General features: G+C 53.0%; 3 protein-coding genes across 5 annotated transcripts in view; all 3 read right to left on the minus strand.

Annotated features, from left to right (window-relative positions):
- Positions 1-9,548, minus strand: part of SELENOI (selenoprotein I) — a 28,316-nt gene extending 18,768 nt beyond the window's left edge. For both annotated transcript variants that reach the window (XM_049818916.1, XM_049818917.1), the window contains exon 1: positions 9,409-9,548. In XM_049818916.1, coding sequence (XP_049674873.1) covers positions 9,409-9,456 — 48 coding nt within the window. In that variant the 5' untranslated portion in view covers positions 9,457-9,548. The remainder of the gene's footprint in view (positions 1-9,408) is intronic.
- A 2,596-nt stretch (positions 9,549-12,144) lies between these two features.
- LOC126046570 (interferon-induced very large GTPase 1-like) lies at positions 12,145-24,313 on the minus strand. Of its 2 annotated transcripts, none has more exons than XM_049819135.1 (2): positions 24,217-24,313; positions 12,145-20,507 (listed from the first exon to the last, which is right to left on the minus strand). In XM_049819135.1, the coding sequence occupies exon 2, from the start codon at positions 20,503-20,505 to the stop codon at positions 13,192-13,194; it is 7,314 nt and encodes a 2,437-aa protein (XP_049675092.1). In that variant the 5' UTR covers positions 20,506-20,507; positions 24,217-24,313; the 3' UTR covers positions 12,145-13,191. The 2 variants fall into 2 exon arrangements, with proteins under 2 accessions (XP_049675092.1, XP_049675093.1); XM_049819136.1 differs by lacking the exon at positions 24,217-24,313 and adding an exon at positions 23,997-24,101.
- Positions 24,314-26,306: 1,993 nt separating this feature from the next.
- On the minus strand, positions 26,307-27,435 carry LOC126046709 (sterile alpha motif domain-containing protein 12-like). Its single transcript, XM_049819447.1, has 4 exons — positions 27,368-27,435; positions 27,187-27,277; positions 26,656-26,926; positions 26,307-26,543 (listed from the first exon to the last, which is right to left on the minus strand). Exons 1-4 carry the CDS (start codon positions 27,433-27,435, stop codon positions 26,539-26,541), a joined length of 435 nt encoding a protein of 144 aa, XP_049675404.1. The 3' UTR covers positions 26,307-26,538.
- Between the last annotated feature and the right edge of the window lie 439 nt (positions 27,436-27,874).

Below are 27,874 nucleotides of genomic sequence, written 5' to 3' on the forward strand. Positions count from 1 at the left end.
TCTTGCAACACTGGGTAGGCACTCAAGGTAGAGCTACGACCCAGCTCTCCTCCACATGCCACCCACCAGACTTGCCTCTCAGACAGGGCTAGGGCTCCTCCAGCACATGGAAAGGGGTCAAACAGCCAAGTACTCCAGCATCCTTATCGGTGTCACCCACCACAACTACTCCTTTCTTTCCACATCCCTGTGGTCATTCATTTTGGGACTGGCTCTGTGCTGACACTGACAACAGGGACAGGGGAGCGCAGCAGAGCCAGAGCACTCAGCTGGCTGCCTGCTCCCTATGGAGGGTGAGGGAGATGTATACAACCATCACAGCAAACTCCAAGCAGGACAGCAAAGGAGGAAGGCGTGTGCAAAGATCTATCAGATATCCAAAGCAAAAATGCAGAGTAAATAACAGACTTTTTCCTTTTTAAAGGGAATCTAAAGAGCAAAAGGCTGCTGAGGAGCAGCTCTGCTTCCTACTCCTCCCTTGCGCTCAGACCCATGAGAAAGGTAGCTGGTTTTAGCAGACGTCCCCAACCCCCAGCTTGGCACAGCAACCTTCTGTTTCAGGTGGGGCAAAGGACGCAGAGGGATGCGGGCAGCAGTCAGCTGGGCAGAGCAAGAGTTGCATCCTCCACCTGCACAGCAAGAGAAGAGCCAGAAGGGCTCTTGCTGCAGTGCAGGACAAGGAATCCACTACCTGCACCCATCGCACGTGCGAGCTGCCCAATTCACACCTTTAAGGGTAGGGACTGCAGTAAAAAAACCACACAAACAGCAGTGAGGAGCCAAAGACAGCTCCCCTCCCCAGAAAGAAGGGGCAGAGACGTGGTTTGCAGCATCACAAGCCTCACCCCGTGAGAATCAACCAAACCACCAAGAGAAGGAGCAGCCCTGGCCTGACAGTCGTGCTGGTGCACCAGCTGTTTGGCAGCCAACACAGCGAAACTGCATGTCCGTGAGCAAGTCATCTTGTCATACAGAAACCCACAGAGCTTTGAATTTCCTCCGAGGAAACCCTACAGGACCCACCGTGGACTGAAGTAGCAGTAGGTCCCCAACCACAGAGGGCTTCATCACTGCCACTGTATGGCTGAAAACAGAGAGTCTAAGAATCCCCCACCAAAACATGGTTCATTATCTTTGATACCCCGTAGAGCAAAGGCCACCGTTCAGAAACCAGATCTGCGGCAGCACCAAACAGCAGCCCAAGCTGCTGGCAGCAGTTTCAGGATTGTTCAAGATGAAGAGATGTAAACACACACAGACTAGGTCACAGGAGCGGAACTAGCTCATTACTCATCAAAACCTTACAACACACATCAGAAGTGTCTCTAGAAAGCAAGATAAATCCCTTACCCTCATCTCATTGCTTAGCACAGAGCAAAAGCTCAGCCAAGGCTTGTGAGCCAGGTCATTTCCAGTTAACCTAAAAGCACTGCTACTGTCTCCTCCAACCACGGCAGCTGGGCAGTTTTCAGACCACAAGAGCTGCAACGGACACACTAAGCTGGGCAGACGTTCAAAACTGTGAATTTAACTGCAGGACAGGAGAAGAAGAAAAACACCTCTAACTTTTACACCTGCCCATCTCAGAAGTCATGGAGTCTAGGAGGACTTCTGGACTTCCTTACAGCATCCTCCGCAACACAGCACAGCCAAGCAGCACCTTGGGAAGATGTGCGCAGTTTAAAGGCAGACAGAGACACAGTGTCTCAGAGCAATTAGAAGAGCCCTTGGGGAAGGAATTAAGTGATTCAAGAACAGGGCTCAAAAGCTTCCCCTTCTTCACACCCTTCCTGCTAAGGACCTTGCAGGAAAAGACAAGCTGTTTGTCTGGGGGTGAGGAAGACTGGCCTTTTAATGACCATGGCCTCAAGCCTCACATCCACATCCCTAGCATCAAAAAGCTTTCCTTTCTGCTGCTCTCACTACCAGTTTTGTTGTTGTTCCACTGGTCTGAACTCTCACTGGCATACATTGGTGTCTCTGCTCAGCAGAGCAAACCTGCAGACATCTCTTTAGGGCTCATATTTCCAGAGCAGCCTATAAAAGCCCGCCAGGGACAGCTTCCAGCCATCTGCTTCCCACAGTGCAGCATCTGTAGCCCTGCTCTCCATGGCACTTGAAGTCTGAAGGCAAGAGGACTTCCTGAGGCTGGTTGAAGAGAAGTGCACCCTCTTCTTCAGGGCAGAGAGGACACCATATGGGATCAGCAGTCCTGCTTCATGCTGTTTGCTTAAGGGACCTATAGCAACTGTTCAATCAACAGCCAAAACATGATATACACACGACTCGTGGCTCTGCAGTGCCTGGCAGGTCTGCTGCCAGTGCTGGCTTGGGCTGGTGACAGCCCAGGAGATCAGGGGTTCCCACCTGGAAGAAGGGTGCAGAAAAGGGAGAAGAGCATCCAGAAGGAGAGTACTTTCCACAATAAAAAGAAATCCTTTAAGCTAGATGCCTAGCCCTTTGGTGCATTCAGTGCACCAGGTCTCCCAAGCTAAGGTCTCATCTGACACTGCAGGACAATTGTGCCTGACATACTGCAAACCCAGTCCATTGTAGTAACCCTGACCAGGAGATCGCTGTACATTAAGGAGTCAGTGACCCACATCACAGTCAGCCTGAGTGCGCCCAGGCCCATGCTGTGCTGCACAGATTCCTCAGCCACAGGATAAACTCAGCCAGCTCGTTGCAGTGGAGAAGCCTGCAGGCAGCTCCCACTCAGCATCAGTAATGGGGCCACCTGTGTGCCCTTGCCTTTATGTAGAAGTGCAGCAGGAAGCTCTCACGAACATCCTTTCCATCTGACACTGGAAATGAGCAATAGAGTTGCTTTCCTGTAAAAAAACCCTGTAATAGCTCAAATGATCGAATGAGGGAAGCATCTTCTACGGACGGGGTCTGCCCAGCATGCCGCACATGGATCAGAGGCCCATTTGATGCTACGCCACCTGGGGTTCCCGCCATCTAAAAGGGATCCAAGATTATCTATACTATCCTCTCCTTATAGTGTTACATCTAATAAATAGCATTTTAAATGGCACCTTACAGAATCCAAGTGCCTTTCTTAGTGGGATAACAGACCAGCACCTCCTGGTGCAAAATCTCTGCACCCACCATAGGGCTTGCATGCTCTCAACCACACAGCTATGCTCAGTACAAGATGCCTTCTCCATGCTCAGGAACACGCAACTGGAGAAGAGCCCTCCTTTCCCAAGGCAAGAGATGTCACCCCTCACTGCTGCAGCCGTCCTGCAGCAGCTGCTTTGAGCAGCTCTACACTGGACGTCTCAGTAGGAGAGAGATGCTGGGACCTGCTGAGGTACTCCTCTCTGCACTGGGAGAACGGAACAAGCTCACAGCAGATCACCGGCCAAACCCACAGCAAAGTGTGGGTCACTGCAGAGAGAAGCTGGGCTGAGCAGCAAGTCAGGACATTTCTTCTAGCACTTGAGCACTGCTGGCTGCCCCCAAGCCTCAGCCCAGCAGGCATGCGGAAGCAGACACCAAGAGGACTTCATTTTACTGCCCACGCAGGTAACGAGACAAAGAACCTCTTCACAAGAGCCACCAGTGAGCAGGCTGCCACCAGCCTCCCCCGTGCTGCTGCTGGTTGTGTGTGAGCCATGGGCTGCCATCAACAGCTCCTGCTCAGAAGCAAGTACACAGAAATGAAAGGGGTTGAGGGTGCAGTAATTTTGCTATAAAAGGCACTTCCCAAGCCCCAATTCACTTTCCTCTTACTGAACACATACTTGCTCCCAAAGCTTCTGGGGTGAGACACCAGCCTGTCCCACCTTTGGACCCAAACACAACACGTGTCATTGCCTTTCCTCTCACATCCCTCCCATGCCACATGTAAGGAATGGCACTGCCACGTCCTCCCTCGCTGGCATTTTCCCCAAACCATTACTCCTGAGGATAACATGTACCCTTAAGGAAAGCCCAAGATCCAGGTGGCATCACAATAGAGGCTCGTACCTGCACTTTCACCCAGCTCACACAGTGAGGAAAGCACACAAGCAGTGACCACTTACGCACGTGGCCAGAGCCCCATACACAACACTCATCACTCAAGTACTTTCCCTGCTCCTACATGAGCTGGATGAAAGAGCCGGATGAAAGTGCCATACAGCGACCACACATCTGGCTAGAAGACGTGCCCCAGGAATAGTCATCAGTGACTCCATCACACCAGAAGACTCCAGTACAAGTGCAGGACCCCACACAGCAGAGCTGAATCAAAAGCAGCTCAGACAACACCAGGCAAGGAAAGGCTACAGGAAACACAGGGCACATGACTGGAATACAAAAAGACAGTGACAAACCATCAAAGCTGTCTGTAACTAACAGGACACATTAAGTTGCAGCGCTCTCCCCCCACTTGCAGTCAGTATCACTTTCCACAGCTGCTTTTGGCACACGGCAGCTGCGAGCACAGCCTCCCAACCCACTGAAATGAGCTGCAAGAGTCACAATGCCGCAGAAGGCGACGTGCAGCTCATCGGGACGCACAAGCAGAAGTAATTCGAGTGCTGTATGCGACGCACGAAGCCATCCTTCCCCTCTCTGCTGTGCTGGCAAGGCTCCAGCACGCACGCTGCATCCAGCTCTGGCCACCACACTCGGGAAACGCAGAGACAACTTGCACAAGGGAGAGTTGTTTGGGTTGCTCTGTGAAAACAGGACTCAGAGGCAGTCTGGAGGAAAGAAAGGAGTAGGTCTTTCTCCTAGAGAAACCGAAGTAGGAGCAGACACCTCTGTGAATGTTCCAGACGGTCCCATTTCCCCCCTTTCCTACAAATTTATAGAAGGAGGTTGCCCAGAAGTCTGCCAGAAAGCAATTTGCAGACAGGTTTTTAAGACGCAAATCATGACCTCTGGCATCCAACTGCAAGGTTTACACTCCAAAACAGCAGTGCCTGGCTGCAACTTTCTTGACAGAGGACATTCAATACTTAACAGTAAAGGAGTGTCTGGTTTTGGCAGAGGACATTCCATACTCAACAACAGCAGAGCATCCGGTTTGCTTTTCTTCGGAAGGTCAACACATGCATCCTGCTCTACAGCCTCAAAACAAGAGATGTATTTTTGATATCACAACCTCCACCCTGCCAGAAGCATCCATCATCTACACCAGGCTGACAATCTGGAGGAAGTACTAGAGCAGACACACTTAGGGTTTGTCTGGCTCTCTGACCGCCGCGTACAGCATCTCCTCGGGGAAAACCTCAGCATGCTGCTGCCAGGCAGGGCTGTAATACATTAGCTACAAAGGATGTATTTGTTCCAGCAAAGAAACCCTTCCTTCCCATTGTAGGTTAGCTTAACTTAAATTGCTTCCAAAGGTACATATGCTACACCCAAATCACACAATCCTACGGAAGGACTGTTAGAGGTACAAATTAAAAACTCTTCAATAACACTGCACTTTTTGCTGCACAGCTCCCTCAGGCAGAGCAGCTCTTCGGTGTCCCTTCAAGAACAGCTAAAGGACGGTTCCCTCTACACCCCTACCACCCATGGCACAGAGCCAGCCTGTGACAGAAGGAGCATACACCTACCTCTCCCCCAGCCAGGAGAAACGTGCACGCTGCAAAGCTAAAACCATCTGGACTCCTGACTCGCCGCTTCCCATATGTGCTCCTGGCAGCAATGGGAGGAGTAAACCAGCCAGGGCTGGAGAAAGCTGTGGATCATCTTGCATGAAGCTCTTCTGCTCCTGCTCTATCAGCTCCAGGGACACTAGCTCCTCTCCAAGGACATGTTCCTTCCCTTGGACACATGTTGCCTCCTCCACATCCCCCCCGAATCTGCTTGCTCTTCTCCAAAACTATCATGTGCAGGCTGGAGAGCTTCTGCCTGGCACAGCTTAAAGGCTGAGGCAGAGTCAAAGGCTGCACGGCCATTTGCAGTAGGAACTGGAGGAGTCTTCCTGCAGAGGGTTCTGACTATGCATCACCTTTTTGGCTGGTCCCGCTGCCTTCCAGCTACACTGGCTTTGGGTACATATTCAAGTTACTCAACGTGAGCCACCTTCTGTGGCTGCTGCCGCACACTGACCTCTTCCACTAAGGTTAAAAACACAGGCCCACTTTGGGGATGAGGCAGAGAAAGCAGCTCAGCAACAGCTAAATTAGCCTTCCGTTATTTTACATTGCCATCCATACCCATCCCACACCGCTCCTTCCTTGCTCTGTCCACTTGGGATGACAGTTTATGCTGTTGCAGAAGTTTTCTGGGCAAGAACAGTTAGTTGTATCCAGGTCAACTGGCTTTTCATCGACAGAGCAGTGATGGATCTGGAATCACACCTTCAAGGCAAGGAAAGGGCAGAGCAGGACAAACCTCAACACCTAAAGCAAGGCTGGAATATGTGACCCAGTATCAGAGATTTGTGCCTGGACCAGCCACTTTCTCAAGGCTAAAATAGCAAAGGAAAAAAAGCTTCCCAAGCAAACAAGATACATAGGAAGGGAGCGCTGCAGAGAGGCCGACTGGGGCTTCATTACACCTTACGGCAGTCCAGCATGTCAGCACCTATCACTCTCCTCAATACAGTTTATTACAATCTCCAGCAAAGCACTTTCACTCACAGGTGCTCACACTGCCAGCGCTACGCAGCCCTGACAACCATGCAAAGATGACGCATCGGCGTAGGGCAGAAATGATGCTCTCTGAGCACTACGTGTGAACCTGCCCATTCTTATCAAAGTCCCTATTGACTCAATAAAACCACAATCTCTCGAGCAAAGCTCCTTCTGCCAGCAAGACTGCACTCCTGCCCTTAGGGCATACGCAGCTTTATTGGTCTCTGCCTGTTGGTTCAGCTGTGCCAGGCTGGAAGGGATACCTCCATTGAAGACCTGCTTACACATTTCAGCCCTGTGCCATCCGAAACCAAAGCCAGGAAGCACAACGCCAGTGCATTAACTGGTGACAGTAAGCAGCCGATGCTGCCCACACCGTGCTTTATGTGCTAGATGGGGCTTTCCACTTCACCCCGGTCTGCATTCAGGGTCCTGTTCATAGATTTAACTGCAATGATATTTCTATCAGAGGCATCTTCAGAAAGACCATGACCTGGGAGCAAGTCTTTGATGCCTACTACACAAATGACACAGTTGTTCCAGTTGTCTGAACCTTTCCGAGTTCAACTGCCAGCACAACCTGTGGAGGGTGGAGACCCCCTTCTCACGGCACAGGTACTGAGAGATAAGGTAGCAACACCACAAATCCCTCCAAGCACTATTGAAACAGGCTGAAGACACGACAGTCTCCCTCTTTAATCAAAAGCATTGTCTTTGCAGGAGCAAAATTTGTCACTTTGGGAGGCCTGGCTCAAAGCTGACTGCATTTTGCTTACCTTTTTCCAGCACCCACATAAACCCACTATCTTTCACTGCCTTTCTAAACACAGTTAAAGTTTACTGACGAATCCCCATACGATCCATCTTCCACAGGGAACCTCAGGCAACCTGTCACATTGGTCAAACTCGCTCTACCAAGTCCATTTATCTCCACCGCCTCAGCTCCAAGTGTGCAAAAGAAGAGCACGAGCAAGCCCTGACCACTCCTGCCCCCACAGACTGCTACAGAAGGAGATCAGACCCACGTAGACAGCCTCACCCAGCTATACAAGACAGCATGTCACCTGCTTTGCTCCCTGAGTGCATCACACTTGTCCTAACTGTCCTGTGTGCTTAAATGACACCCCATGAACCACCCTGGAAAGACGACTGCAACATGGCCCAATGTGATGTATCCTAGAACAGGAGCAAAGCAAACAAGAAGGTGAGGTGAAACCTTTTAGCTTCACTGCTGGTGTCAGAGAAGAAAAAATACAGCAAACACCTTCCCCTCCACATAAACGCACAACCCAGGGTTCCCCCATGTTAAGGATGCCACGTCCTTTGGCACAAAATCAGCCCCTAGGGATTTAAACTGCCACGGCAGAGCCTGTTAGCACTTACAGCAGCTTCCTTCAAAGGTTTCCAGTGCTTTGAACAAGACACAGACTGCCACGCTTGCATGAGGAGACAGGGACGATCTCTGGCACATTTCTGTGGGTCTGACTGTGCAGGGAGCAACCACAGGGCAGGAGCAACGTGGTCCTGAGCTAAACGTGGGGGGAGCCCCTGGGCTGGCTGTGCTCCTACCGTGATGCAGACCTACACACCCCTAGAGCTCCCTCCTCTGTGGTCCTTTCACAGCAAGGGCAGCCACAGCACAACCTGGCAAGGCGCTGACTTCACTGTGTGCGGTGACATGCCACAGCTGCTTCTCTTGACCACATCGCTGCCAGCCCAGGAAGAGGTGGGAGGACAGGCAAGCAGCCACACCGACGCTCCCAATCGCACCCACATGGCGCCCAGCAATGCCCCCCACTTCCAGGGACAGATGGGGGGGGGGGGCCACACACATCAAACGTGATCACACCCCACGCAGTAACATCATACAGTGCTGTACTGTAGAACGTGATGGTGTGTCCCCACTCCAGTAGCACGGCTAGGGGGAATGCAGTTGGCGTGAGATCACGCTGCCACCGCCCCACGCTCTGCCGTTCCCACGCCAGACCCCACAGCAGCATACGCAGCCTGTCCTTCCCCAAGGGGGGGGGGGCAAACAGCCAGGGGGTGCCCACGCAGACACGAGGACACACTCGCACCACGTTGCGTTGGACGTTGTACCCCACAGCATCATAGAGGGAGTCCTCATCCCCGCTGGGAAACCGGCTGGGGATGGGGGGGGCGTTTGCAAGCAGACACCCCTACACCCCTTGACTCGCTGTGGGGCACACGAGTGTCCCCCTGCCCCGCTTCCTGCGCGGAGGGGGTCCCACGTCTCACACCATCACACCTTCATCCTCACTACACCCAGCCCCCCGTGAAACAGCCCGGGGAGGGGGACTGGAAAAAGGAGAAGGGAAAAGCGTTTTATTACACCGCATTGCACTGGCCCACGGCTCGCCCCACCCGGGGAACTGCGGGGGAGTGGGTGGGGGGGCCCTGCACGGAGCCCAGCACCCATCGCGCTGCCCCGGACTTCACCGCACCCCACGGTGAGGCAGCGGGGGTGGGGTGTGGAATGGGGGACACGCGTACTTCACACAACCACCGTTTCAACGCACAGCACCGGGCCCCACTGCGGCCGCCCCCCGCCCCACGGAACCGAGCCCCACGGCTCCCCCTCCACGGGGCCAGGACCTACGGCAGCCCCCCCCCCCACCTCCCCTAACCCACCCCCGTATCTCCTTTCCCAACGGCGTCCCCCGAGAGCCCCCTCCCAGTCACGGCGGCCCCCTCAGACACCCCCTCACGGACGCCAGGCCCCGAGGCGCTTCTCCACCGGAGCTCCGGGCCCCACGGCCGGGACCCCCGACACCCCCCCCCAAGCCCCTCGTCCCGCCGGTACCTTGTACTTGCCGAAGCCGGCCAGCTGCTCGGCGGTCACGTACTCCATGGCGACCCCGACGCCCGGTGCCCGGTGCCGGTCCCTCCGCTCCGCACCCGCCCAGGCCCCCGCCGGCCGCCGTAGCCCGCCTCTGCCGCCGCATCGGCCCACCCGGCGTGTCCGTGACGTCACGACGCCCCGCCCGCTGCACACGGCCAGGGGAGGTGAAGGGGGGGGGGGGAGGTCCGGCGGCGGAAGGGCGCCGCCTGCCGGGCGGGAGGCCGGCGGGGTTGTGAGGGGAGAGGTCGGCTCTAAAAAAAAAAAACGATTTTGGGGGGGAAATAAAAGACCTGGGGAGGTCCCGTAGGGACCAAGCAAGCGCGGAGGAGGGCGAGCCAGGCCTGCCTTGGGCAGTTCTCCCATGAGGAGGCGAGGGGGGCCGGCTTTCCCTGGGGAGATGGCTTCCCGCCTCGGCAAGGCCAGGGTCGCAGCCGGCACCCCGGCTCTCCCCGGGGACTGCTGACCCTTCTTTCCACACCTGCGGGTGGGGAGGAGGTATTTGGTTAAAAAGAAACCCTTCCTCGGGGGAAGGAGAAGGAGCAGGGGCTGCCGCAGGCGGCTGGGTCTCTGCTGAGAGGACTGGCCGCAGTAGTGGGCTTGGCAGTGTTAGGTTTATGGTTGGGCTCGATGGTGGTAAAGGTCTTCTCCAAACCTGAACGAGTCTATGTATCTTCTCCCAAGCACCTCCTCCCCCATCACTGTTTAATTGGGAGTTCTGGGATTTTTACAACTTTCCACCACATGGAAAGAAAAGCAGCAACATTTTCAGTTTCCCATCTCACAGGAACGTCTACCCAGTCCCAGTCCTGCTTATTCCACTTGGGTGTTTTGTTGCAGTTTTATCTTTTTTTTTTTCTTTCTTTTTTTTTTTTTGAAAGACAGTGTCAGAGAAAGGTGATCCCAAGGGGCCAGAACAGGGACCTTCCCAACACCGCTTGGACTGGGACCATCCCAGGCTCCATGCACACCGACGCCGGGACTGGCGGGGGAACCCCAAGAGCACGTAGGGCAGGGCTGGGGTGAAGGGAACCTATGGACTCCGCAGAGAACCTGTCCTTGTCCCACCGGCTCCAGGGACAGGTGGGACAAAGGATATATATTTGGGATCCCACGGGATGGGGGGAATGAGGGGAAGGGTACACACAGGAAAGAGGGATGGGAAGGATAGAGCAAGGAGGGGGAGAAGAAGATAAAGCAAGGAAGGGGAGAAGAGGAAGCGAAAGCAAAGTTGGTACACTCGGATCTCCCCATTTCCATTTCCAGCACCATCCTGGCCTCCTCCCAGCCTGTCACCCCAGCCCCGTCACCTGCCTTCTCCAGCCGCCGTCTTTCCCACCTTGTGCATCAGACAGACCCCCACCAGGCAGTTCCTGCTCAGCTTTACATTCACATCCCAACACCATCAGGTCTTTTGCCTTCCCTAACGATTCTTTTGAGTGAGTCGGTGTCACTGAGAACCTTAGTTACAGACAGGAGAGTTACTGCATCCCTGCGTCACTTGAAGGCATGTTTGCATTCCTTCCCACAGCAATGTCTGCAAGGAAGGACGTGCCGCATGATCTCTCCGAGGGAGACATGGGCCAAGGTGGACTGGCAAAGACACCGAAAGGCGTGGGCCACCGCGTAGAGTACTGGCTCCCTGTACTGGAGAAGGAGCTGGGAGTTACCGGCATACAGGATTTGAGACATCTGAAAGATGATGATCACCTACAGCTTGCAAGCAATGCACAGTACACATGGGAGAAAAAAGCCCAGAAAGAGTGCTTCAGGCACAGGGCAAGGCGAAGGTACCAGCACGGACCCTCCACCCGCCTGACACCCCAGCCTGGGCCCGAGGCCACCCTACTCACCGGCTGGTCCAGCTTGAAGTTTGCTAGTGAATTCACATGCACGCCCCACACACACCCGGTTTGGGGGATACGGACACTCAGTCTCTGCCCAGCAGCCAGCACCAGGCACATGGGCTGAGATCCACAGTCCTGCTCCAGCTGCTGGTGCTCAGCCCTTCACTCCCCTCACTCACACTGGTCCCCCCAGGTTGTTCATTTTCAGGACACACACCATTCCCATTCCCCGTGGCTGTAGGGTAAAGACCCCCACTTGCTCCAGTAGCTGGCACTGAGACCCCCCCACTCACTCCAGTAGCTGACACCATGGGCCAGAGGCACCTACACTCCCAGTCTGACTCCAGTAGCTGGCCCCAAATCCACTCATACACACACATCTCTCACTGGTGCTTAGTCCTTGCAGCACACGCTCACACAGTGATGGTGAGGTTTGCTTCCTGTCCTTGTCTCCATGTCTGTTTTGTCAGGTCTGCGTCTTGGGTTTGGTTCCCCTTTTTTTCCCTTCGTTTCCCAGCTGACCAGCTCCCCGATCAGATAACCTCACTGGAACAAACCTTCTCACCCTCTCACTCATCAGTGTGACTGACCAGGCTTGGTTCCCACCACTGCCTCCCTTATCACTTGTTGGTCAGATTTGTTTAACTGGATGTTCTCATTTACAGCTTCCTCCCCTCCTTATTATCCCTTGAGACATCAAAGAAGGTTCTTGACCAGACACTCTGAAACGGGCAGACACTATCCTTCCACGCACCATCGCCCAGTTGCTGCCTGTCTGTCTTCACAGCACAAACGCTGAATTCACACACAACTGTGGCTCACCTGGAATTAAAGGATACAGAGACTGGTCCAGTCCAATTTGACTAGTTTATTAGCAAAGACTACAAGGGATTATAGTGAATCACCACTTTGGCCAACTCTCCAGGAGGGCTTGGTCCTTGGGTTTCCAGCGGCGTTGCAGGAACTGCACAGCAAAAACCACCAGCCACTCACTGGTGCAGTCCCAGCTGGTTACACGTTCTCCAGACCACGGCTCCGTTGCCACTAGCCTGTCTTGACAGCACAAACACCAACGTCACGCACTGCCGATGGCTGCCGAGGAAGCTGCAAAGATGCGTAATTCTCCACATTGGTCATATAGAGGCTTTTGCTCAACAGCTAAGCAAACGGCAAGAGCAGTTGCTATTGTGGCTGAGAGCTGGAGGAAAGTTCCCCAGGCCCAGGCACCCGAGTAGGAACAGCTCGCCTTAACATATGAAGTATAGCTAGTGAACATTGAGTTAAGCCAGTACCTAAATCCACATAGGCTGTTGTGTTAACTGCTTTAATGACATCGGAGACAGAACAGCTGCTGGTCTCAGTACTAGCTCAGTTTATCAATAAGGGATCAATAAGGGAATGATAATACTGAAAAGCTAAACAGCACAGCTTGCAGTCAATGGTGAGCTGCTCTCAGATCCTGCAGCCCTTTCTTTAAGCGTGACAAGTACTTGCTGCAGGAAAACTGGGGTTTTACCAGTGTCACTTATTTTCTCATAGCAGCTGATAAAATTGGTACTTTCTAATGCTGTCTTTGCTCTCCATCTGGCACTTGGTCTTAATCTTGGCCATATGACTGCTCGCTGCAGGAGTGTTTTGGTTTTTTGCTCTAAGACAAAGCAGAGTTAAATGTTTATGGCAAGAAGGAAAGAGCATGCTGACTTTATCATGAAGCAAGGAAATTTCTGAGTGATGGCAGAAGTAGCATGCCTTATTTCACCCAATTTTGTGAGCAATTAGATATTGTCTTCTTCATGTGGCTTGAGGTCATAGTCATTATAACAACATTTTGTGGATAGACTTGTACTATGTTCTTCCAAAATGCAAAGCAGTTGCAGTTCTTCCTTCAGATCAACTTGACCTAAAGCTGCTCCAGTTCATCAAGCGCTTGTTGCTTTGTAATTTGCTGCCATGAAGCAGGGATTTCTCCTTTGCCATGAAATTTCCCATTGTAATATTCTTCTAGCTCTGTCCTGAAATGGCACACAAACCATTTCCAGTACGCTTGCATGGATGGATCAGAAGGAATGTTCCAAGTGGAATAAGGAGGTCCTGCATCCCGGTATCTCTTGTAGGGGATCCATGTATCTTCACCAATCCTGAATAAACAGTCACTGGCAACGCTACTAGAACAAATATCAATGACCAGATTGTCTGTTTTATGCCACTTGCATCTTCTCAAAAATTCTGGACGATGGAAGACAAGCTGATGGTCTCCACTGTGATTCGGTATGGTGCTTGTGCAAACAGCCCCACAAAAGGGACACCGCTCCCAGCACCCTGCAAACTGTTCAGCCAGGATTGTGTGAGGCTGTGTTTCAAATGAGTTCATGTCAGCACTAGCAAGCTCTTTCTTGAGACGATCCTTCAGGGAAGCCAGTGCTTCTGTCACGGCATTATTCAGGAACTCTGTGTCTGTTATCTCCTGATGCTCAATGCCTTTCAGGTCCCTTCTGGGCAAGCTTAGCACCTCTCCAAGTGCACTGCAAAATTCATCCAGCCAAAGAGAGATTTTGTCTTCTCTGTCTTTTCTGTCTTTGACAATGTTGGTTGATTTAAAAACAGCTGACTGGATGCTTTCATAGAGGTGAGTAAGGGAGTCATCTAAAAACTTCTCCAGCCTCCTGTTCTCATCTAAACAGTACATCTCAACACATGTCTCAATGTAACTCAGTAAAGAGTCTTCTGGGTGATTAAGGTACTCCTTGAAATTCTCAAAATCTTCTTCTTCTGCCAGGCATCTCAGTATGCAAACTTCCAGAGAGGATCTATTGCCATTGAAATCTGGGATTTTACCCTTCATGTCTCGAGCTATGGCAAGAGCTGTCCTCTCATAGACCGCCCGGTGAAGAGCTGGGGCAATCTTGTCACACAGGTAAACAGCAAATATTGTGATAGAAGTGGCTCCTCGGCAGGAAATCTGGAAACTTTTAAAGAAATCTTCTCTCTTGCTCTCCAGGTAGATGGCTGGATCATTTGCTTTTTTGAATGCTACATGCATGGCTTTAAACCTTTCCGCTGCCATTCTGCACAGATACAGTGATAAATCTATTCTGTAATCTTTATTAAAACTATATTTTGCATTGCTAGGGACAGAGTTCATACCTTTCTGTACTTCATTTAGTATTTCATGAATAAAACTTCGACTATAATCCCTTTTCTCCTTTTCCTTCTTATCAATGTTTACCTTCACACACGCTATGATGTTATCTGTAATGCGGTGTATGTTGCTCACATCAGCATCCTCAAAATTCATATTCAAGATGGCCCAACGTTTTTTCTTAGCGACATGTTTCTCCAAGTCAACAGAAAATACCCTGTGTTTGGGAAACGTCCTGATTCGTGCATGTAACTTAGGCTCCTTAAAGTGATCTAGAAGGACATTTTCTATTTCCACATCGATATCAACCTGTTCCACAGGCGGAGCAGCAGAGGAGACTTCAGTAATCCAGATTGCCCAGAGAGAAATAAAGTTGTCTCTTAGTTGTCTTTCACTTAGTCTTTGGCCTTTTAGAGACAGAGCCAACTGCCTACTCCTTTTCAGGAGCTCATTTTCATATTCTGACTTCCTTTCATCCAGTTTACACTGGTTCTTCTTTAGTTCAATAAGATTCTCACATTTCTTTTTCGTTTCAAGAAGAAGAGACTCTTTTAGTTCTTTCAGCTTCAGTTCCGTGCTGCCTTTCCACTGGACCAGTGTCTCAGAGTCTCTGTCTTCACTGAAATACTTTTCCATGTCTTTCATGATCACATCGCTTGTCCCTTGCACTAGTTTTTCAAGATGTTCTGTGGTGACCTTTTGCAAGTCCCCATTCCGAATTTTATTGTCCAGTTTCATTTGCAAGTCTAAGATGTGACTCCTCAGCTGCCAGGTCCACTGACTAAATGCGGTTTCCAGTTTCTTGTACACAGCAATCTCCACTGAATTCTTGAAGCTGAAAATGAAGTTTTCATTCAGCAAAGCGTTCCAGAGGTCACTAATACGAACTTTCAAGCTCGAGAGCCTCAAAATGCTGCCCTGCAACTCCTTTGTGGCAGCTTGGAGAATTTTGCTCTTTAATTCCTGGACATTCTGGCTGTAGGTGGGGTTGGGTGGTGCCATTGGGGGGTTTCCTTCCCACAGGTGAGCGAAGTAATGGATGTGGGTGTTCACATCAAAGCGGATGACGTCGCTGAAGCAGGAGACGTCACAGAATTCCTGCTGGGCAGCTGTCACAGTCATTTCATCCAACTTTTCCTGCAGACGTCTTTGTCCTTCCATGTTCTGTTCCTTGGCAGTTATTTCTCCCACATTTTGGTGTACAAACAGGCAGCTTGGGGAAAGATTTACTTGCTTCATCCTCAGGAAAGCCTGGACAGCAATCTGAAGGACATCTTGCATTTCTGAAGGATTTTCTCCAAAGATATTGATCAAAGTCATGTTGCCGATGCCAATGACAAAGGTGGCCAGCTCGTTGTCATGATTACGGGACTGTTTATTGGCCATCTCTATGGCACGAAGTCCCTCTGTGTCAACAATTAGCATGTAATCGAAGTCCAGATCTTGTTGCAGCTTCTCGTCCACTTTAATTAGCTGCATAAATGCTCCCCGGGTGCACCTCCCTGCACTGACGCTAAACTGAAGACCAAACATGGCATTCAACAGGGTTGACTTCCCTGTGCTCTGGATGCCAAGCACTGAGAGAACAAATACTCGTTTGTCCCCTAGCTTCTCAATTAATCTGTCAAAGATTGCTCCGATCCATTGTAATGGTACGTAAGAAGCATCACCATCCATCAGCTCGACAGGATGCCCTGAAACCATCAGATCAGCTGCAATTTCAGGTAGTTTGACACAACAGTTATCCTTTGAGTTCATTGATTCCAGAGCTTCATAAATCTGCCCTATCTCTCTCAAAATATGCTCAAGGCCAATGGATGAATCGTTGATTTCACTGGAGAGGGCATCTAACTGACTCAGCAACAGAGGCTTCACATTGTTTTTTTCATTGGTTTTCTTTATTGCCAGGATTTGAGACCATAACTGGTGATACTCTCTCTTCAGTTCGTCAAGGCCACCAGAGGACAGGTCATCCATAAACACCTTCATCCACTGCAGGAAGTATTTCTTGGTATCTGCTGGCTGTGACTGGAGAAAGCCGAGGACTGATTTCATCAGCTGATTGAGGGGGAATGCCTTCTCTAGTTGCTTTCTTCTTATTGCTGACTTCTCTGACTCAATTTGGCTCCGATGATGCTCTATGCTCTTGTTCCCCTTTTCCTGCAAGCGAGTGAGTTCTTTGTCCTTTTTGCACCACGTGTACCACAGTTTTCCTTGAAGAGGCAGTAGCTGGGATTTGATCTCAGACAACTTCTCTTTCTTCAGAAGCTTCACCAGCGCCTTTGCCTTTTCTTTGGCTGTCACACACGCATCTGTATCTTCGTCGACTAAGAACCCGTGCTTGCGAGCTTTGTCCAGGCAGGAGTCAAGGCTGAAAAGCGTGTTAGACCCTTCCAGGAGATCCCTGATTGTTTTTGTCAGCTCGCCCATTAATTTTGCTTCATTTTTGTTCTTGATGCCTATTCTTATGTTTTGCCTAGATTGGCCAGGTGCAACATTCTCTTTTTCAGTGAAAAGACAAACCAAAGGACTTTGCGACTGCCACAGGTCACGTAAAATTTTCTTCCCTTTCTCGTCATTCTGATCAGAGTTGGATATGAGAGCCACGTTCACAGCAGAGATCTCCTGTAAAAACTGCAGCTGTTCTTCGTGATCCCTTGCATCTCCGTGCAGGTTACAGAAAGCAACACAGCAGTCAAAGCTGTCATCGTCACTGCCCCGGGGACAGTACCAGGAGATCTCCACAACACCTTTCATCAGCAAACAGTCCTTGGTGCTGCCTTTGCAATGTCGATGGAAAAAAGTATCATGGTTTTGTTTGCTCAGTAGAGCATTCAGGATCTGAGACTTGGAAGAGGAGGGAGAACTGCCGATCCGTAGGAAGGACACGATGGGTGTCTTTGCCTGGTAAATGAGTTGGTTTTTGTAACTGTTAATTCTGGTCTGCTTTCCCGACTTCTCAGACCTTTTCCAGCTCTTTTTTATTTGGCTGAGGGACCAGAGGGGGAACTCTATCTGTGAAGTGCATGGGTTTGGTACCAGGAGAGGTAGCGCAAATTGGCAGAAAGCAAGCTTCGTTGAAATGTACTGTCTCATGAAATCATCAGCGCAATGAAAAATTGCCATCTGGAGGTCCATGGGGTGCACACTACTGTCCCTGATTTCAGAGTCAGGGGCTTCTTCCTCCAAATCAGTGAAAAAGTCATCAAAGGACTGCGAGGGTTCATGCTCTTGCTCTGTGGGTTTTGGCACAGCTGCGAGTCCTGGGTTGCTGTCGTCCTTGCAAGTCAGGTACCTCACCCGATAATCCACAGTTAACAGCTTTTGCAAGAAGTAAAATGGTAGTTCATTGTCCTTGCTGGGCTGGCTGTCATGTAAAGATGTCTTGTATATGATGTGGAAATCTTCAGTCCCCATTTTTCTTGGATAGTGACTTTCAAGTCCCAGGCGCTTAAGTAAGTGGAGGAACTCTTGGTTTGCAATGGCTTGATTTGCTTTGGATTCGCTGCTGTCTGATTTGGAATTGGACTGACTGGAAGGCTCTGTTCTTTGGAAAGTGTCTTCCATGTCTTTGATGATACTGTGTTTCTTCAGATCATCACATGTATCATCCAAGCGCCCACTGATGAAGGAATGCAAGTCACTTTCCAGCTTCTCCCAGTCTTTGATTGCACTATGCTTTTCAAGGAGAGTTTTTATTTCTGCGGACCATAAGTTTTTCATCTGATCTTCCATGAAAACTAAACGCTCATTCTTCTGCTCAGGGGACACCACTTTATATTCAGATGTCACAGTTAGACCCATCATCAGCAGGAATGCCTGGGCTCTGTAAACATCTTGCTCCTTCAGACTCAGATACTCCTTATGTCCCATTTGGATTTCATTTATCATGAAGTTAATTTCTGGACATCCAAGGAGGTACTGAAAAGTGCTCCTTTCCACCTGGTATCCCATGCTGGTCGTAATTAAGAGCACCAACAGTTCTATGTCTTTCTGTGCCCTTTCCTGGAGAAACTGGAGTAAGGAATAAACAGCTAGACTTACAGTCAAGGTGGCTTTTATCTTTGCTTCGTGAATGGCAGATGCAGAGGTTTCGGGTGCATAGGTGGTGTCCTGGATGTACTCCTTCATTTGCAGCAGTGTCTCGGTGAGATCTTCAAGCTCAGAAACATTGGGAGTTTCAGGAAGCATGTGCTCAGTATGGAAGATCCATTGCATAATGAAGGAAGACCTGGGGAAGTCCTTGACAGAATAGACGTGAGGATCCAAGAGGCACCTCAACAGAGACTTGATGTAGATGGTGTTTTCTGGAGGTGACTTCTCGCAAAACAGAACAGTATTCACCAGGAACTCCTGCACTGCTTTGTCCGACAGGCATATGTTGATCCAGACACTATGGTTTCTGGTTTTTTCATTCAGATTCTGTTTGAAATCTATCAGCGTGAGCAGTTGCCTTTCATCCCCTGTCACCTCCCAGGCCCTCACGCACTCCACGAAAGCTCTGGCCTCTTCCACTGCACTGACCAGTTCCTCTCCAAACATGGTGCCGACACTGTGATTCGTTAGCACCTCGTACGCAGCCCTGAGGCTGCTGCTCATTTCATAGATGGACTTGAAATCACTTTTGTGATTGAACAGGATTATATCCCACACTGGGATCAGCTGAAAGCCTCGGTCGATAACATGCCACGTTGTGTTATTAGTTACAAGCCCCGATTTCCACTGAGGAAGAGAATCTGTCTCTGATGGGCCCCCTGTGGTGGCCACGTAGAGCTGAACCGCTGTGTGGGCACTCCTGCTGTCTCTTCCCTGAAAAGAAGCCTGTGAGCTGGATTTTGAAGCACCCACATCTGCTCCCACGCTGACACTGAAGCCGCTGTAGCTGGCCCCGACGTAGCAGTTCAGTGCTTCAGATGCTTGTCGCTTCACCTCTTCCCGCTGCTCAGCTCTGAATCCTTCCACGGATGCCTTCCACCAGAATATCCCCCCAAAGTGGAGGGGACCCTGGTTTATGTGGGACCCAAACCTGCTGAAGAAGCTCGCACACCTGCTCTTCAGCATGTGGGGCCTGTCTGCTTCCTGAGTGATGCTCAAAAGATGCTCGATGTCTTGCAGCTCCTGCAGGGCCGCATCCGAGAGGCGAAGCTGGTGCTTTTGGAAGTAGCAGGAGGCCAGTGGGATGTACTGGTACTTGGTGGTGCATATGTAGGTCTGCTCAGAGTGGGACTGGTGGGTGTCCTCTGACTGCAAGGACCTGCCGTAATCTACACCAGCTTCCACATTAAACCCCCAGAACCCAGCTTTGGCAGCAACACTGATGCTGAACCCCAGCTGCTCCATGGACTTGGTGAAAGTGGCTTCTGCTGCAGAGGAGGAGAACTCCTTCCTCTCAAGCAGCGACCCTTGCTCCGGACTGGCGAGCTTGAATCCGTCGGGAACCCCAATGAGCTGGTCTCGCCTTGCCAGCACATCCACAAGGCTGTTCGTTCTGTAAATGCCCTGCAGGGCCAGTCCCCCCGACGCCCGCCTCAGGACCTCCATGTCAGAGACGTTCTCACCCTGGCCCGCTGACAGCTCCTGCTGCTCCAGCTGCTTCCGGATGCTCTCCAGCACATCCACCAGTGACTTCTCCGGTGGTGCCCAGTACTCTTTGGGAATCTCCATGGCTTGCCACAGAGCCTCCTCTTTCTGTCTTATAACGTCCTTGCTGTGGCTGCGGCTGTTGTGCATTTCTTTCAGCTCCTTCAGGGCGAGCTTGGCAGCTTCTTGTCTCTGCTTTGTTAGCTCCAAGCGCTCCTTCTGCAGCTCCTCAAAAGTTGCTTTGCTGTCTGTTAGTTCCAGGAGTTTTCGGAGTGCCTTTGTTTCCCAGGGGTACCGTACTTCGCACTCCAGCTTAAGGTAGTCCTCATACTGCAGATGTTTCAGGGCTTCTCTGGACTTGACTCCCAGTATCTGCGACAGTTTGGGGAGCCAGTATCCATCATCTAGTCCTTCTTTCTCGCATGTTTCTGCCAGTAGTCTTTTAGCAAGATGTGCCTTTTCATCATCCTCTAGTATGTCCTCCTGTGAACCCATGGCTGTGGAAGAAAACAGACTTTCTTTAAGGTATGTTGTAAGAGGCCAGGGCCTCTTACAAGAGGGCTCTCCAGCCCTGGGGATTCCTCCTACCCGGCTGCTAGAGCCCAGCCTGGAATGCCCCAAGACCCGGGGGTCTCTGTCCCAGGACGATGGATGCGCCTGCTGCTTTACCATTTGCAGGTTCAACCCTGAAGCTGAGTGTCTATCCCGGAGACAACACTCACAGACACACACGCACATACGCTCTTTGTCTTGGCCACGCAACCTGCCGTGGACAAGGTGCTGCTTTCAACAGTGCCCATGAATACCCAACAGGACTTATAAACACATAAGTACAGGCAGCTGTGGGCATTCCTGGATCCCTCGAGCACCAGCAGAGCCCCTCTGTCCATCCAACACCCCTGCCTGCATCCTGCACCCTCTTACCAGCCCCACGGGTCTCCTGCTCGCTGGCTGGTCCAGCTTGGTGCTCACCAGCAAACAGAGGTACGCATCACACACTCATCTCACACCCCACGCTCACAGGACACACTCACCCCGGATACCCAGCACCAGGCACACAGGCTGTGACCCGTGGTCCCGCTCCAGCTGCCGGCGTGGAGCCCCTCATTCGCCTCACTCATGCCCGTTCCCCCCAGGAGCCGGTTCTCGGGACATGCATCATTCCCACCCCAGTGGCTGGGAAAAATCCGAGTTGTTCCCATCCAGAGCTGTGCCTGGAGCATCCTGTTGGCCCATTGTTAGTGACTGGAGACTTTGGGTCGTCGGCATTGTCTCCGGGACCCCCTGTCTATCCAGTCTGCGTCCCTGTGTGGTTTTGTTTATCATTTCCCCCCTCACTTAGTATCCCATATGCACTGGAAAGGTCCTTGGCTGCTAACCTTAATGGAGCTGATGCTCTCACTGTCCACGTGCCTTTATGCCTTTTTTTTTTAAAAAAAGATCCCCCCAGCATTGGTATCCTCCCCCAGTACCCAACCGCTGCAAATATTCTGATAAAGAAATCAGAATTTAATCACATAGAAGAGTTAGGTTTGATTAAGAAGTAAAATTGTGAAGCATAACGTATAGGATTGTTAAGTTTGAAATGTAGCCATAGAAACTTTAGGAACTGTTATGTGTGACTATAGGAACCTTAATATTGTTGAAGTTTGAAGTAGCTAACCATAGAAACCTCACCAGCAAGTTACTGGGTTTTCTATGTTTTGTTTCAAGAAACTAAGGAAACTGTCATGGACACCAGTTATGCTTCTTGGAAACCCCTTACCCTTCCCATCTCGATCTGAGTATCGAAGACTCCAAGCAGTAGAGCTAAGTGAAATTGACCAATGATTGTTTTTAAATAAGAATATTGATAAAGTTATATAATCAAAGGACCGATCATTATAAAGGTTAAATTTAAGAGCAAGCATAGTATGCATTTTTATGTAAAGAGCTTATGTAACAATGACCTGACAGAAAAAGTCTATAAAAACGGGTGGATTTTGATACTAAGTGGGACACGCTTTTGGAGGAGCGATCCCCCTTGTCTCCAGCGCTGCAATAAACTAAGTGCCTGCTTCGTAACTTCACGTTGGCGTTAAGGAGTTTTATTCTGGATTTCGGTAACACAACTACCAGCTGACCTCTCAAATACTGGCCCTCCTGCCAGCACCATGCAGCCACCAGCAAGGGAGGGTTCGGGGCTCACGCCTGCTTTCTCGAGGGGAGAAGATGTGGAAGGACGGAGAGCAGGCCGAAGGATGGAGAGTAGGCTGGTCTGTAAGAGCAAAGCCTGGACACCTGTGGAAAAGTCCCAGCTCCAGATACACGGGCTGTCCAGTTAACATCCGTGCTCTCTGGTCAGGCTCAGCCAGCCTCAAGACAAAGTCTGGACGTGGCAGAGCCTGGGGGAGCAGCACTGACAACGTGGCAGCACGTGCCATGTCCCACCACTGCCCAAATCATGCATCTGCTGCTGTGGGTGAAGCTCAAGCCCCCGAAGAGAGCGGGAGAAACTTGAGGGGGCTTGACCCCACCAGCAACTAAGCACCCACCAGCAGCTCATGCATTCCCACCAGCAGGACTGGGGAGAGAAGTAGAAAAGCAAGAGCAAGAAACACTCCTGGGTCAAGATAAGGAGAGTTTATCAAGTGAAGGAAAGCTGCACGTGCTCACAAAGCAAAGCCGAGTGTTTATTCACTACTTCCCATCAGCGGGCAGATGTCCAGCTGCTCCCTGGGAAGCAGACCCTCAGCGCACGTGATGGCCGCAGCCACCAACATCTCCCCTTCCTCATCCTTCTCTCCAGCTTTGATTGCTGACCGTGACGCCATACGGTGCGGTCCACTTGGGCACCTGTCCCGGCTCTGTCCCCTCCCAAATTCTCGCCCGTTGGCCCATTACCGACGCTATTTCAGCCTCAGATGCCCGAAACAGCACCACATGGCTGCAACTGAGAACATGAACTTCAGCCCAGCCGGACCCTGAACTAGCACCCAGGCACACTTGGAAGTCCCAGCATGGCTTCATATCTTGTCAAGAGTAAGGAAAAACCACATGCAATTGCGTTAGTGCACTCAGAGGATGACTAAGCTTATTTATGGAATTACTCAGGATTGCTTTCTTGCTTGGAAGCAAATGAGGGAAGCAGGAAGGCTGGCAGCTTGAACTGCCATGGGACCGCCTGCACCCTGTTTCATGGCAGCAGCCCCTTTGAGAGTGTTTTCCCCAGCCCTGCGCAGGGGAACCGGTCTCTGGAAGTGCTTGTGCCTTAGAGAGACCAGAGACTGTAGGAGAGGCTGGAGGAGGTGAATCCCGCCATCACTCCATAGAGACGAAAAGGGAGAACTCTCCCCCCTAGGCTTGGGGACAGAGCAGGATGTCCCACGAACAACACTCGTTACCCCAGTGCTGCCACGCTCTCTAACGAGCAACACGGGAGGCAGGCACCACCATCCAAGCAACCCATGCACCCCAGCACCCATTGCTTCTGTACCCTCGTTAATGCTGACAGAGAGCATGCCACGGGAAGGGTTATTATCAGTGATGTTCCCCAAATTAGCCGTTGCAGCCTCCGAGGCCACGGGAGGGCCCACAGAGCTGCCTTCCCACCTCCCCGGTTTTGCTCTGACACGTCCCAGCCCTGTCCCCTGTCTCCAGAGCAGGGAAGCAAATGGCATCAGGGTGCAGGTCCATGCACAGCTCCGCAGCCGCCCTGGCCCCTGGCCCACAGCCCAGCTGGGCTTCAGGTGAGCGCACCCATCCTGACTCACCGTGGGGCTGTGTCACGCCTGGGGTGGGCAGGATCAGCCCTGGCTGGGAGGAGCATTGGTAGCTCCCTCCCCATCCAGCCTTGCTACCAGCTCTTGAAGCCAGGCTTTGCGCCCCCCCAGACATCAGTCTGCCCTGAATCCCCCCGGCATGTCTTCTCCTTCCCCACCTACTCCTGCTCTGACCCCCTCGCCTCCTTCCTGCCCTCCCAGTTCAACCCTTGCAGACACACACACCTTGATCTTCCTCAAACAGGCTGGCGAGCAAAGGCTGCTTCCTCCATCCCACGCTCGGAGCAGGGACCACTCGCCTGCTGCCCTAAAACCCCTTATTCATTCCTGGCATCTCTCAAGGGACAGGAAAACACATGAAAGACGAAGCAGATGACAAAAAATATCCCTGCTCTCTGCTGATCCCCAGCTCCCAGCATCCCAGAGCTCATCAGCAGGTTCCTACCGTCTTGGCCGCTCCCAGGCTGGCGTCAGCCCAGCCTAGCCCCTCTCTTTATAGAGCCGACCGGTCTCCAAGGTGGCTTGTTGCTTCCCGTTCGTAAAGGCAGCGAGGAGGGCTTCTGCTTTCCTGGAAATCAGGACACTGCCTGCAGAAGAGTGTGAAAGTGAAACTTGGCAGCTGCTGCCCGTGCTGGAGCCGAGCCAGGCAGATCAGAAGGCAGCAGCAGCCCCGGGTATCCACATCAAGCTCCCAAATCGTGTCCTGGGCTCTGCACAGGGGTGCCCGGTGCACCCATCCAGAGCTGGTGGGGTGCTGGCAAAGCTGCTGCCTATAATCAGGGAGAAAGCGGCAGGGACTGGGCAGCACTTGGGGCTTTCGGCTGGAAACCTCCCCAGCCTGCTCCTCTTACTCATGAATCATCAAATCACAGAATGGTTTGGGTGGGAACGGACCTTTAAAGTAATCTAGTCCAACCCTCCTGCAATGAGGGAAGGGACATCTTCAACCAGATCAGGTTGCTCAGAGCCCCGTCCAACCTGACCTTGGATGGTTCCAGGGATGGGGCAGCGACCACCTCTCTGGGCAACCTGGGCCAGTGTCTCACCACCCTCAGCATAAAAAAAATCTCTTCCTTATATCTAGTCTGAATCTCCCCTCTTTCAGTGTAAACATTGCCCCTTGTCCTGTCACTACAGGCTTTGGTAAAAAGTCTTTGTCTTTCTTATAAGCCCCCTTTCGGTACTGAAAGGCACAATAATGTCTCCCCGGAGCCTTCTCTTCTCCAGGCTGAACAACTCCAACTCTCTCAGCCTGTCCTCATAGGAAAGGGCATTCCAGCCCTCTAATAATTTTCATGGCCCTCCTCTGGACCCGCTCCAACAGGTCCATGTCTGTCCTGTGCTGAGGACCCCAGAGCTGGACGCAGGACTCCAGGTGGGGTCTCACCCGATGGGAGCAGAGGGGCAGAATCCCCTCCCTCGACCTGCTGGCCACGCTGCTTGGGATGCAGCCCAGGACACGGTTGGCTTTCTGGGCTGCGAGCGCACATTGCTGGGTCACGTCCAGCTTTTCACCCACCAGTCCCCCCAAGTCCTTCTCTGCAGGGCTGATCTCGATCCCTTCAGCCCCCAGACTGTGTTGATACCGGGGCTCACCCTGACCCACGTGCAGGACCTTGCTCTTGGCCTTGTTTGAACCTCAGGAGGTTCACACAGACCCACATATTGAGCTGGTCCAGGTCCCTCTGGATGACATCCCGTCCCTCAGGTGTGTCAACTGCCCCACTCAGCTTGGTGTCATCTGCAAATTTGCTGAGGGGGCTGATCCGAGGCTGCCTCCGGGGAATCCCAAAGGCACCCCATGGGCATCACCCCTCCAACCACAGCCCAGCACCCAGGGTCCCCCCAAACCTGCTCCCCCCAGACCCACCTTTGCCCTACCCAGCTGATGCTGCCTACCCAGGGACTCCCATACCGCCTGGATCCCCTGCCTCTTTGGGGGGTCCATAGGATCCAGTTGGAGCCCCCTGACCTCTCAGACCACACGAGACTCGGGGTGCCACAGGAGGGTATTGCAGGGGGAAGGACCACTCGTGCCACCCCCCACCCGGGAATCAGGTCCCAGGGACGGATCCCGCCCCACCAGCTCACAGCCACCCGGGAAGCCTGCCTGGTGGTGGCTCTACCAGCACGGGGGCTGGCCCTACCAGCACGGGGGCTGGCCACCTTCCCACTGCTGCAAAAGTTTAGGGCTGGGAAAATACCAGGGGAGAGCAGGCTGCAGCCTCCCTCTCCCGGGCTGTGGTGGGCTTGGGCTTTCAGCACCGAGTGAAATCTGGGAGCGGAGACCCCTCTGTCATTGCCAGGAAGGTGTTTATTTTGCTCCTCCTGCCAACCCTGGGCACCGAGGCGATGGATTTCCCCATTGCAGCAAGTCGGGACCTTGTTCCCCCCACCACGCTTGCCCCTCTGCCCCACGGATGGACAGCCCACTGTGCCCCATCGCTGGAGGGTCGCTCCTGGGGCTGGGCTGCCCCGTGGTTGCAGCAGGGTCCTGGGGGACTGGTAGGACTCCCCCCAGCTTGCCATAGGAGTGGCACAAGGGGCAGCCACCTTCAACCTGTGCTGCCGGGGACCCGGTGACCACTTCTCCCTGCCTCGCCTGCCAGCACCGGCCAGGTCTGGGCTTCTCAGGGGGACACAGCGACCTCGGGGCCCCCTCCAGCACCGCTCGTGCCTCAGGTGTTCAGTTCCAGCCGCTGCTTTGTCCTCCCGTGGCGTCACCTCTCCTCCCGCAGGCTCCGGGACATCCATAGGGACACCACCTTCATTCTGGGGAGAGAGGCGATGGTGACCACCTGGGGGAACCTGCCTGCGCAATCCCCAGCATCGTCACAGCCAGTGCCCACCCTAAACCCACAGCCCCGGGGTGGAGGATGCTCACCCTCAACGATGCTCAGCAGCTCTTCGAGCTCCTGCTGCAGTCGCAGTCGCAGCAGTTCCCGCAGCAGCTCCCGGCGCCGGCTCCGCGGGGCCACCCCCATGCGCCGCAGGGTCCCCTCCGTCAGCCGCAGCAGGACCCGGCCCGAGACAGCGTGCTCCTGCGCCAGCTCCGCCAGCTCCCGGGTCCCGCTCCGCGCAGCCAGCCAGGCACCCACCTCCGCCACGGTCCACTGCCCTGCTGGGCGCTGCTCCCACCGGGCCCCCTCCGACACCTGCGCCAGGAAGAGAGGGGTGAGCTGGGATGTCCCCTTGCCCCCAGCCTGTCTCTCCAGCCCCACGGAAGCTATAGGGTCAAGCTGGCTCCTCCGTGCCGCAGTCCCCCCTACCCAGCCTGAACATGACCCTCAGTCCTATCCCCACATCTGACCTTCACGTCCCCATCCTCCACCCGTGGGGGGTCTCCCAACTGCCAGGACCCTGCCGCAGTTATCCATGGGGCACCTCCAGCCCCTGAACCCCTGCCCATGCTCACCTCAGCCGTTGGGCATCCTTCCTGCAGTGCCTCGGCCCCATCCTGCACCCGTGTGTCCATGTGGGGCAGCGTGCAGGGCAGCTCAGGCTCCCTGCAAACAGGGCTTCATCAGCCAGGGGTCCCATGGCTTTCCCCCGGACCACCGTGTCCTGCCAGCCAAATAACCCCCCCAGCCCCTCACCACAGCAAAGCGCCCCATCCCATGGTCCCTGCCCACTGCTGCCTCCCCAGGAGGATGCGGGTGGCCATCCTCCTCGATGCCACCCAGTCCGTGCCCCCCCAGCCTCCCCAGCAGAAGGGGACTGCTCACCGGGGTGCCAGGCCGGGGGCCACAGCGAGGCCCCATTGCCCATCTTGCCATGTGGGCGTGCAGAGCCCGGCGCGCCCAGGAGGTGAGATCAGCCCCAACTTGCCCATGCCCACCACCTCTGTGAGCCTAAGGTGGGGGGGGGTGGGGGGGTGGGAACTGGCACAGCACAGCTCCCCCAGCCCAGCCAGGACCCCTTCCCCAGCCTGACCCACCTCCTCCTCCTCCTCACCACCGTCCACTCCAGGTTGGCGCCGAACACCAGGAGAGCGAAAGAAACCTTTGCCCCAGCCCTGCCTCTGCAGGCACAGCCCCGTGCATGCCCCGACAACCCGGCTTCCCCCCCAGCAAAGAGCACCGCCAGGCTGCGAGGGGCTCCCC

Source organism: Accipiter gentilis, chromosome 16 (assembly GCF_929443795.1).
Source record: "Accipiter gentilis chromosome 16, bAccGen1.1, whole genome shotgun sequence".
NCBI classification, from domain to species: Eukaryota; Metazoa; Chordata; class Aves; order Accipitriformes; family Accipitridae; genus Astur; species Astur gentilis.

Bases quoted from the DNA above. Each gene is read 5' to 3' on its own strand.
- LOC126046570 (XM_049819135.1), bottom strand. From the start codon at position 20,505: ATGGGTTCACAGGAGGACATACTAGAGGATGATGAAAAGGCACATCTT.
- LOC126046709 (XM_049819447.1), bottom strand. From the start codon at position 27,435: ATGGCCACCCGCATCCTCCTGGGGAGGCAGCAGTGGGCAGGGACCATG. The intron at 27,278-27,367 runs GTGAGGGGCTGG...CCCTGTTTGCAG, and splicing joins GGATGGGGCGCTTTGCTGTG to GGAGCCTGAGCTGCCCTGCA. The intron at 26,927-27,186 runs GTGAGCATGGGC...TTCCTGGCGCAG, and splicing joins AAGGATGCCCAACGGCTGAG to GTGTCGGAGGGGGCCCGGTG.